The sequence below is a fragment of the Peromyscus leucopus genome, chromosome 16_21, assembly GCF_004664715.2.
Source record: "Peromyscus leucopus breed LL Stock chromosome 16_21, UCI_PerLeu_2.1, whole genome shotgun sequence".
Classification (NCBI taxonomy): domain Eukaryota; kingdom Metazoa; phylum Chordata; class Mammalia; order Rodentia; family Cricetidae; genus Peromyscus; species Peromyscus leucopus.
Window position 1 is genome coordinate 9,395,195 of NC_051084.1, and position 12,105 is coordinate 9,407,299.

A 12,105-nucleotide genomic window follows, 5' to 3' on the forward strand; every position below is an offset into this window, starting at 1 on the left:
CTGGGAGCTGTGCAGAGGACTGCAGTGATGCAGCTGTGTGAGTGACATGCACACTGGGGGTGGGCAGCCCAGTGGTTATTCCTCGACTCACCCAGGCTCCTGTGAGTGACCAGTGAGCTCAGGGTTCACCAAGCTGACCCTGGATGGATGTTTTCCTTGGTCAGCTGTTACTGTCTCCATCTGGGGTGGAGGAAATCCACTCCTCAAGCAGGGGACACAGCAGTGTCCATTGTGATCAGCCCACAGAGTCTGTTCCAGATGTGAGATGAAGTCCTGTTTCTAAGACACACTGGGAAATGATACAGAGTTGCTGGTCTCCTGGAGCAAGTGCTGTGGTGGGAAGATGCCTGTGATACAGTAAGGGAATCAACAAGGACAGGTTGTGTGGGGAGGTGGAGGGTAGAAGGGAAGGTGTCCAGAGTGCAGGGGAGGAACAGAGCAGAGAGCTATTGTTTTTTAAGATTCATTATTATTATTATTATTATTATTATTATTATTATTATTATTATTTAGTGTGGCTTACTGGCACATACCTTTATTCCTAGCACTTTGAAGGCAGAAGCAGGTGAATCTCTGTGAATTCAAGTCTAGCCTGGTCTACGTATTGACACCGTCTCAAAATTTATTTTTTTTAATTATGTGTTTGTGTTAATTACTGTTCTGTTGCTATGATAAAACACCATGACCAAAGCAACATTTAGAAGGGTTTGTTTGGGCTGCAGCTCCAATGGATAAGAGTGCATCACAGCAGACAAGCAGGGCCAGAGCTGCAGGCATGGTGGGGGAGCAGGAAGCTGAGAGCTCACATCTTCAGTTGTAAACAGGAAGCAGAGAGAGCAACATGGAGGCAGATGGTTTGACTCTCACAGCCCCTCCTCCCCAGTAACACACTTTCTTCAGCAAGTCACACCTCTTAAACCTCCACCTCCCCAAATAGCACCACCAACTAGGGAACAAAGTTCAACTACCCAGCACTATGGGGACATTTCTCACAGAATCCACCACAGTGGACATGTGGTATCCATGTGTTTGTGGTCAGGTGAGTGCAGAGGTCAGAAGAGGGTGTCAGATCCCCTGGGTGTGGGTGCTGGGAAGTGAACTTGGTTCTGGGCAGGAGCAGAAGGTGCTCTCAGTGTCTCAGTCATCCCTCCAGTCCTAAATGTGCTGTTTAAATAGGTGTTCAGTGTGGTGTCCTTCAGAGGGTGACACCTGAGGAAAGTTTTGAAGATCCTATAGAATCAGTCTTTGACTTCTTCCTTTCCAATTTGTATCCCCTTGATCTCCTTCAGTTGTCTGATTTCTCTACTTAAGACTTCCAGTCCAATATTGAATAGGTATGGAGAGAGGTGACAGCCCTGTCTTGTTCCTGATTTTAGTGGAATTGCTTTGAGTTTCTCTCCTTTTAATTTGATGATGGCTGTAGGTTTGCTGTGAATTGCCTTGATTATGTTTAGGTATGTCCTTTGTCTCTCCAAGACTTTTTACCAAGAAGGCGTGTTGGATTTTTTAAAGGCTTTTTTTCATCATCTAAAGAGATGGTCATGTGCTTTTTCTTTCAGTTTGTTTATTTGCAAGTATTTTGATGAGTCTTTTTGCATCTATGTTCATAAGGGAAATTGGTCTGAAATTCATTTTCTTTGTTGAATCTTTGTGTGGTTTGGGTATCCGGGTGACTGTGGTCTCATAAAATGTTTTTTTCAATGTTCCTTTTCTCTTTATTTTGTCGAATAATTTGAGGCATATTGGAGATAATAATTCTTTGAAAATCTGGTGGCATTTTGGGCTAAAAATGTCTGGCCCTGGACTTTTTTTGTTCGGAGACTTTTAATGACTGCTTCTATTTCCTTAGGGATTATAGGTCTATTTAAATTATTTATCTGTTCTTGATTTAACTTTAGCAAGTGGTATCTATCAAGAAAATTGTCCATTTTTTAGATTTTCCAATTTTGAGGAGTATAGGTTTTTAAAGTATGACCTAATGATTCTTTAGATTTCCTTGGTGTCTGTTATTATGTGGCCCTTTACATTTCTGATTTTCTTTTTTTCTTTTTTTTTAACTTCCTTTCATAATTTACTCAACTGGAAAAAGTATTCTATAACAAAATGTATACAATTTAGTAATTGTACAAAACAGGAATTTAGCAAGATGACATTGGTTACAGTCACCAGCATGAACACTCAATACTTTTCACTGCCATTTCCATAAAAAGCTCAGGTAAATAAAATGTTACTGGCTAAAAAGTCACAAGAGGAGCAATTTGAAACTTCACATACAACAGCAAAGTTAATCTTCTACAATAATACTGACACACGATCACTAAGAGGCTCCCATGATGCCGCTGTACTCTTGGAATGTCTGGTTTCAGAGTCCATCTTCTACACAAGATGTCAGCTTCCCAAGACCAAACTTGAAGCATTAGATAGAATACAAAATAAGGAGCTCTTTATTATTATTTATACAAAACCGGTACATTAAAAAAAAAATTAAGATTCAACAACTCTGCTGACCCCCTGAGGAAGCTAAGAGCTTTTATGGGTCCATCAAAGGAGCCCGTAAATGATTCAGTCACCAAGCTCCTGGCCACAGGAACAAGGCACACAGCTCCAGGGCCAGTCGTGTGGCTCTGTCATTGGCTCTGCAAGCTGATTTTCCCTTCATTAGGCTTGGCAAAGCAAGCCAGGGTTTCCTGGACAACACTAAAGAGCACTGTCTTCTCTGGCCCAAGGTAGAGTATTTTATCAGTGTAACGTTGAGTTCTTTTATTTCTTAAAACACTTTCAATAAACTCCTAGCATAAGACACTTTATTACAACATATACAGATTTGATAGTTTACCCCAAAAATCTAGAATTCAGCTAAATAAGTTAAAATGTCTCTAAGGAAAGTTGGTTTAGAGAAATGATCGTTTTCTTTAAAACTGTGTTCCCACACTCTAGAGTTCTGACTTGTCTGTCCCCTTGTCTAAGTAACACCAAGAGCTCTGCTATCTTTAGTGCAAAGCGTGGCACTTTCCTAAAGCCTGATGCTAAGACATGCAGTAGCCCAGCTGGCAACAATCTAGACAAGGCCTCTCTGAACCAAGACCTGCAGAGATAAATGCAGCGACTGTTTCTTCATTGAGAACCATCTCACACTGCTTAGAGCACATTGTTCTGTAGTTTGAGAATAAAAGTTAACTCTTCCTATGAAGAAGTAGGTCCCCTTCTGAAGAATAATGTTGTTTACCCCCCAAAATCAATAGATCAGCACCAAATGAATTATTAGTTTACAAAAAATAAACTTAGATTGCAAAGTTCTACAACTCAGGCTAAATAAATATAAAATCAGAAGTTCTATCAGCTACAGTATAATTTAAAACTCCATTTTTAACCCACTGGGAGAAAGAAGGCCAGTCTCACACTCATCACCATGAACTCCATCATTTCATCAAACACCGTTTCCAGCTTGTGGCGGCTTTCAGAAACGAGCTGCAGATCACATCCGTGGTGCTCAGAGCATAAATCCATGTGAGATCTTTCCAGAACACAGCATAGAAAGGACCACACTGTTTCCAGATCTGAGGAGTCTCTGTAAAGGACCTCAGATGTCTCTGAAAGAGCCAGAAACCAGGCAGGCACCTCACTGATCACGTCCATTCATCTTCCACAAGACACTGCATTGAGATTTTTAATTCACAGATTTCATGTTAGTCCTTGAGAACCCAATGCCCGGGTTTAGTTCGGTCCTGTCAGGCTGCTCAGGCTGCCTTGTTGGTGCACGTTCCTTGCAGATCTTGCAAATTTATCTTTGATCTGTTGTGAACCATGTGACTTCTGACAAGATGTCCTGCTGCCAATGCTGCCATCAAGGACAACTCCCCAGCCATCACAGTACCACACACAATTCGGGCAAGCTGCCGTGCATGTTCTCCAGGATTGTCTTTGCACGCTCCTTGAACACCGAGCATCTGCAGACAAGCTTGCTGAGGTAGGAGGTTGGTCCCACCACCCACGGTTCCGATCTCTATAGACGGCATGGTGCAGCTGATATACAAGTCTTCATTGGTGGGACCGCTTGCTTCCATTAAAGTGATACAGTTTGAACTACCCACATTCTGGGCTGCGTCCTGGCCGCATGCAATGTAGATAGCAGTGACGATGTTCGCTGCGTGGGCGTTATAACCTCCTATGCTCCCGGCCATGGCAGAACCCACCAGGTTCTTGCTAATGTTTACGTCAATCATCGCTTCCGTTGTCGTCTTTAATACCTCCCTCACCACCTTGGCTGGAATGACAGCTTCACACACAGCTGTCTTCCCTCTCCCTTCGATCCAGTTTATGGCGGCAGGTTTCTTGTCGGTGCAGTAATTACCACTGACTGCCAGAATCTGCATTTCAGGGAAGAACTCTTGAAGCTTCAGAAGTGCCTTCTCTGTGCCCTTTGAAATCATATTCATCCCCATGGCGTCCCCCGTCCTGGACTGGAAACGGATGTATAGGTTGCGTCCTGCCATAGTCACATGAAGTTTCTGTAGACGTGCAAATCTGCTGGTGCTATCGAAGGCCTCCTTTATCACTTCGAAGCCTTCTGGGGTTTCAAGCCAGGCCTTCACTTCTGCCGAGTCACAAGCACGAGGAAGTCGCACCACTGGGCCTCGGGTCATCCCATCTGCAAGGACCCGGCTGCTGGCACCGCCACCAAGACCTATCGCTCTGCAGCCTCTGTTGGTACTGGCCACAAGACAGCCTTCCGTTGTTGCCATTGGAACCTGGTACTCTTTCCCATCCAGGCACAGGGGCCCTGCCACTCCAACAGGGATGGGCATATATCCAATCACATTCTCACAGCAAGCTCCCCACCAGAGAGTAATTATAATCTCTGTAAGGCAGGTACTGCAGAGAAGAAGGCTCCGGAAGCTTTGTGGAGAGGAGCTGCCGGCGAATAGATACCCCACGTTCATGAGTCTCCATTAGAGTTTCCAACTTGTAGGCTGGGATGTGCTTGGCATTGACCAACTGGATGATCTCTGCATCACTGAGGAACTTTGCACCTTTCTCAGTATCGGGGACTATGGGGGTCCAGCCCCTCGATAGTCCCCTCCCAGGGTCCGAGGAAGGCTCTATCAACCAGCTGAGGATCTAATCTTTAGGGTCGGTAAGTCAGTCTACGCACGCAGAGTTCTTTGGTCCATTCGCTTTAATTCTTCTGGCATAACATCCTTTATACACAGCTTCAGTTCTGTTCTCATGTCTAGCTCCTTTCTTGCCTGATTTCTCTCTATATTTATCTACTGTCCCCTCTATGTTCTATCTTAATTCCTTCATCTAGTTCTGTCCCTTCTAGGTTCTCATCTATCTAGTTCTTTCCCCTATCAGCTTCTCTCCGTCTCCTTCTCTCTCATCTGGCTCTTCCTCATCTTGTTCTTCCCCATCTGGCTCTTCCTCATCTTCCATCTCGTTCCTCTAGTCCTCTCTTTTAGCTCTTCAATCTAGTTCTTCCCCATCTCAGTTCGTTCCTCTCAAGTTCTTACCCATCTGGTTCTTCCATTCTCTTCTCTCTTCTCTGTCCTCTCCTGCCCTGGGAGTCCTGGTATATATACACTTACAAGCAGTATTTCCTTAGCAATGCAAAGCCAGGCTTCCAGGGTCAAATGGAGGGGTGATAAGAATAGGCTTAATTGACACATCCGCCAGGCCTTCTCAAACAGGTAACCTGCATGCTTAAGTCTGTTCTTAGAGAGTACAGAGGTATCTCTGATAAGGTACTTTCCTCCATCCGGTGATGGACCTGGCCGGATGCTACCAATAATGATAATTACAGGGAGACTTGAACTGGGAGTTCTGGCTGAGCATAGCTGTTAGCACAGAAGGTTATCTAAAAATTCCTAGAAGTGGTTAGGTAAGTAGTTAGAGGTCTATAAAGTTAGTAAGGCTGTAAGAAAGGAGGGGTCTGAGCTAAATTGTATAAAGCTATTACTTAATGTCTACCTGACCTAGGCGGTGTCCCCTTGTGGAATTTACCTTAAGTCAGGAGATTCGCCTGTGGGTTGTTATCATTGTTAGTCCACCTGGGTGGTGTTTCCTGTAGTCCTTGAAAGTGGCCAAGGGAGATATCTGATTCCAGAGAAAGCCTTTTCCTGAGGCTGTTCTCCAAATTACCTGGAATGTGTATGTCCAGAGAGTGCTCAGTCTACACTGTTAGTCCTTCTTAGGGAAAAGTCAATTGGGAAAGCTATGAAGGCACACATGATTTTCATAACAGAATACAGCTGATATATAACAAGCCAAGTAACACCAAAAACTCCTTGGGATTTGGCTTCCTCTGGAGGAATTCCATGATCCCTCCAGGTAGTGACTTTGCCATAACCAGCTGAGTTCTTATGATATATTCCTGCGGCCCACAACATCTCAGCACTCTCCAGGATCTGCAGACATTCTTCAGTAGGCCGAGGCTCGCTGGGGAGTTCAATTTCAGGCTCCTGTGTCTCCAGTGCCACGGGAGGGCTGGCTCCAGAGGCTCCAAGCACAAACGTAGCTCTGCTTGCAGTCTCCGCTTCCACCACTAAGGGTTTTATAACCTCAACTTTTCTATCCTGGTTCGTTCCCAGCTCCTCCTCCACTGACGAAAGCTTCTGGTTCCTTCTCACAAGCAGAGGCTCCCGTCTGCAACAGTTGTCTTGGGCTTTCTTTGGGGTCACGACAGGAGATGTAATAGGATTTTTTAATGAGAGTGTTGACTCTGTCTCTGCTTGTTCAAAGAAAATGTATTTGACGGCCAACAGGAAAGCTAAACTCAGGGTAATCACTTGTTCGATGTCCATGCTGATCATCTTGGAGAGATAAAACTGCCAGAGAGAAACACTTGGTTCAATTCTCTTGGACACATCTTCATCCAGTCCCAAGGAGACCTTAGAATGTTCTGTTGTGCTATTCTGAGGGGAGGGATCAGCTATCCAGCGACTGTGAGCATGAACGAGAACCAAGCCTAAAGACATAATCATCTTGACCCTTTGGGTTACAGGGTTTGGCTTATTCTCCTCTTCTTCCAAAACTCAGGCAAAATGGCTGAGCTGCCAAATTGGACGACCCTCTCGGCTCTCCCGAGAAAGCTCTAGGACCAGGGACACACAAGCTGGGAAAAAGGTCATGAACACGAAGTAGTTGGCAAGCACAGACATGCAGCCAAAACAGCACATGATTTCCAGCTGCCGCACCCCTGACATGGTGCCAGCTCCAATGACGAGACATTCCACAAGAGCATCAAGGGTGAATGTGGGACCCAGAACTGCCATTCCACGAGCTATATTTTCCCTTACTTCATCCTGTGAGTTGGAACTTAGGGCAAACTTGGCTAGTGCGCTCGCTCTAGAAAGGTCGATCAAAAGCAGGAAGAAGGGCAAAGCTTCATTCAAGCCTGTCAGCTCTTTGTCTAGGAAGTGAGTGACGACTGTACTGAAGACAAAACTCAAGAAGATTGTGAACAGGCCAGCGATACCCAAAATGTATTTCGACCCAAGCTGACGTAAGTTCTGGAACTGGAAGTAAATGTACAGGATGGCAATGCACCGTGTGATGGTGAGGATGATGATGTCACTGCTCAGTACATCCTCTTCAAATTTGGGGCACTCATAATTCCAACCACAGATCTTGTTGTTGCCAGTAAACATGTTCATGGACATCATACATATGGTGAGTGTCACTGTCCCCACAATAACTTCCCAGGGATGGGAGGCCACCAAGAGGCCATGCATACGGAAAAGTCTTGACAACATCGTAGCTACACGGTCCTTGGATCCTTGCCATGTGGCTCGTTGTTTACCGGCATCTTCACATGCTGCTTGTCCCGGCGGTGGCTGGCAGTGACTCCTTCTGCCTTCCTGTTTTCTCTATTCTCCTCTCTGTTAGTCCCGCCTATACTTCCTGCCTCCGGATCTCAATGGAGGGCACCAAGCCGGCCTGATTTTCTTATTTATATATTTTCTCTGTCTTATAGTTAGTTTGGATAAAGATTTGTCTATCTTGTTGATTTTCTCAAAGAACCAACTCTTTGTTTCATTGATTCTTTGTTGTTCTCTTTGTTTCAATGTTATTGATGTCAGCTCTCTGTTTGATTATTTCTTGCGAGCTGCTCTTCTTGGAGTAACTTGCTTCTTTTTGTTCTAGAGCTTTCATGTGTGCTGTTAAGTTGCTGGTATGAGATCTCTTGGGTTATCTTATGTAGGCACTTAGTGAACTTTCCTCTTAAAACCACTTTCATTGTGTCCCACTAGTTTGGGTATGTTTGCATTCATTTTCATTGAATTCTAGAAAGTCTTTCATTTCTTTATTTCTGTCTTAACCCAGTTGTCATTCACTAGAGAGCTGTTTTCATGAGTTTGTAGACTTTCTGTTGTTATTGAAATCCAGCTTTAACCAGTGGTGGTCTGATAGGTCCATTTGGTTTATAACGTCTGTTAGCTCCAGTACTTCTCTGTTTAGTGTTTGTCTGGTTGACCTGTCCATCGGTGAGAGTGGGGTCTACTGAAGTCTGGTTTATGTATGGTTTATGCTTTAGTAATGTTTCTTTTACAAACGTGGGTGCCCCTATGTTCAGGGAATAGATGTTAAGAATTGAAACATCATCTTGGTTTATTTTTCCTTTGGTGAATATTAAATGCCCTTCCTCAACTTTTTTGATTAATTTTGGTTTGAAGTCTATTTTGTTAGATATTAGAATAGCTAACCCAGCTTGCTTCTTGGGTACATTTTCTTGGGAGATCTTTTTCCAACTCTTTACTCTCAGGTAATGCCTTATCGAAAGCCCCCAGGTACCTGCCCCATTGGGTTTTATTCCCAGAGCCCAGGGGAAGACACTACAAGCAGCTGGGATCTAAGCTAAGGGATAGCGAATGAATCTATGTACACTGAGATCTTTTAGTCCATTCACTTTATTTTTCTAAGTCCATTCCACCAGTGCTGTGGGAGTATTGGTTTACATACACTTACAAACAGTAATTTTTTGACAATGCAATGTGAGGCTTTAGGGTCATAGAGGAGGTTATAAGATTCACACAAAGAGAAGCTAATTGTCAGATTTCATCTACAACACAGAAGGGGAATGCCAGATGGAGGTAGGGAATTAAAGATTTAAGGTTAGTGAGGTTATCTTCTCTTATCTGTAGGTGAGATGAGTTCAGGGCACACTAATGCTTATCTATCTGCTGTCTGTCCTTGGATATTTGTGAAGTATCTCAGATGAAATACTTTTGTCCGGAGATGGCCCTGGCCAGAAGTTTGCTAATGAAGGTAATTACAGAAAGTCAAACTCTAAGTCTGTGCTAGAGAGAGGAACAGAGGCCTGATCTGGGGAAAGGGGACGTGACTGTGACTGCCATCAAACACAGCTGGGGGATGTTATCCAAATATCCCAATTGTACAGGGGAAGTTGTGTCCATTAAATGGCCAACCACACTGTCAGAAGTTCTTGGCAAAAAAGCCAAATGGGAAAGCTACAATAGCACACAAGAACTCACTACAGGAAAACCCTTCAATTTCTGCGGCTCCCAGCAATGCCTATTTTTACTGTTGAGGTATGTTTCTTGTATGCAGCAGCAGGATGGATCCTGTTTTCACATCCATTCTGTTAGTCTGTGTCTTTTTTTTTTTTTAAAGATTTATTTATTTATTATGTATACAGTGTTCTGTCTGCATGTATCCCTGCATGCCAGAAGAGGGCACCAGATCTCATTACAGATGGTGTGAGCCACCATGTGGTTGCTGGGAATTGAACTCAGGACCTCTGGAAGAGCAGTCAGTGCTCTTAACCGCTGAGCCATCTCTTGAGCCTCTTAGTCTGTGTCTTTTTATTGGGGAATTGAATCCATTGATATTGAGAGATGTCAATGACCAATGATTGCTAATACCTGTTATTTTGTTGCTTGTTGTTGTTGTGTGTGTGCGTGTGTGTGCGTGTGTGTGTGTGTGTGTGTGTGTGTGTGTGTGTGTGTGTGTGTGTGTTTCCCTTCTTTGGAGTTTGCTGATGTGAAATCCTTTATTTCCTGTGTTTCCATAGGTGTAATTAACTCCCATGTGTTGCAGCTTTCCTTCTAGCACTTTCTGTAGGCCTGGATTTGTAGACAGATACTGCTTAAATTTGACTGTCTTGAAATAGCTTGTTTTCTCCATCTATAGCAATTGAAAGTTTTGCTGGGTAGGATGACATCTGTGGTCTCCTAGAGTCTGCAGTACATCTGTCCAGGCCCTTCTGTATTTTAGAGTCTTCATTGAGAAATCAGTTGTAATTGGAAAAGGTCTACTTGTATATTTTATTTCTTTTTCCTTCTAGCTTTTAATATTCTTTTTTTGTTCTATATGTTTAATGTTTTGATTATTATGTGGCAGGAGACTTTCTTCTGATCCAATCTGTTTGTATCTTTATAGACTTTTTTAGGTTAGGAATACTTTCTTCTATTATTTTGTTGGAAATACTTTCTGGGCCTTTGAACTGGGTTTTTCCTCCTTCTTCTGTTCCTATTTTCCTTAGTTTGGTCTTTCATAGTGTCCCAGATTTCCTGGATGTTTTGGGTCAGGAATTTTTTAGATTGAACATTTTTGTTGACCAATGTGTCTGTCTCTTCTATTGTATCTTCAATGCCTGAGATTCTCTCTTCCATCCTGTGCATTCTGTTGGTGAAGCTTGCATCTGTAGTTCCTGTTTGCTTACCTAGATTTTCCATTTCCAGAACTCTCTCAGTTTGTGTTTTCTTTATTGCTTCTGTTTCCATTTTCAGGTCTTGAACACTTGTTTGTTTCCTTTAACTGTCTTTATTTTTTTTTCTTGGTTTTCTTATTTTCATTAAGGGATTTAGTCTTTTCCTCCAATTTTTTTGTTTTATTCCCTCAATTTCTTTAAGAAAAGAAGAAGTCAAAGTATCTTTATTTGCGTATGATATGATGGTATACATAAGAGAACACCAAAAATTCTACCAGGGAACTCCTACAGCTGATAAACAACTTCAACAATGTGGCTGGATACAAGATCAACTCAAAAAATATCAGTAGCCCTCCTACATACAAATGACAAACAGAGAAAGAAATCAGGGAAGCAACTTTCTTCACAATCACCAGCAACAATATAAAATATCTTGGGGTAACTAAGTCAGGCAAGTGAAAGACCTGTACGATGAAACTTCAAGGCTCTGAAGAAAGAAATTGAAGAAGATAACAGAAGATGGAAAGATCTACCATGCTCATGGATTGATAAGATTAATATAGTAAAAATGGCCATCTTACCAAAATCAATCCACAGATTCAACAAAATCCCCATCAAATTCTCTATGTGTGGTGATACATCATGTGTCAAATAAAATCTGCCTGAAGATCAGAGAACAGAACAAGCCACTAGATTAAACATAGAGGTCAGGAAGTGGTTGCACACACCTTTAATCCTAGCACTTGGGAAGCAGAGATTTGTCTGGATATCTGTGAGTTCAAAGCCACCCTGGATTACATGAGATTGACATGAGAGAAACAGAGCCAGGCAGTGGTGACACACACCTTTAACCCCAGTACTTGTGAGTCACACACCCTTAATCCCAGCACTAGAAAGATTGAGACATGAAACGATATGGCTGGATAGAAAAGGGTATATAAGGCACGAGGAGACAGAAACTAGAGGTCTTTTGTGAGAGTCTTTTGGCTGGGGATGCAGAGGCAAACAGTCAGGCTCTTTCAGTCGAGGAAGCCATTCAGCTGAGACCTTTTGGATGAGGAGGTCTTTTGGCTTAGACTCTCTTTTGGTTGAAGCATTTTGGCTTGGTTCTTTTGGGTGAGGACACGGAGGCAAACAGTGAGAAGATTGGTGGATTGGTGAGGTGAGACGTGGCAGTAGCTGGTTTCTTTGTCTCTGATCTTTCAGAATATACCCCAATACATGGCTCTGAGTTTTTATTAAGACCATTAAGGAATTTGTGCAACATTTATGGACCTTCATATCAAAAAACAACAAACCCAGGATAGTTAAAACAATCCTGAACAATAAAAAAACATTTCTGGAGGTGTCGTCATCCCTGATTTCATGCTCTATTACGTAGTGTTAGTGATATAACCGCATATTGGTATAAAAACTGACATGTTGTTTAGTGGAAT

General features: G+C 42.9%; 2 protein-coding genes across 2 annotated transcripts in view; both read right to left on the minus strand.

The window, feature by feature from the left end:
* LOC114687930 (vacuolar protein sorting-associated protein 52 homolog) overlaps positions 1–12,105 on the minus strand; it is a 93,869-nt gene that overhangs the window by 23,842 nt on the left and 57,922 nt on the right. The window lies entirely within an intron of this gene.
* Positions 3,405–7,930, minus strand: LOC114687932 (3-hydroxy-3-methylglutaryl-coenzyme A reductase-like). The gene is given in 4 exon segments (XM_028862552.2): positions 3,405–4,836; positions 4,838–5,034; positions 6,387–7,774; positions 7,904–7,930. Coding segments are annotated over 3 exon segments (2,661 nt in total). The 5' UTR covers positions 7,752–7,774; positions 7,904–7,930; the 3' UTR covers positions 3,405–3,737.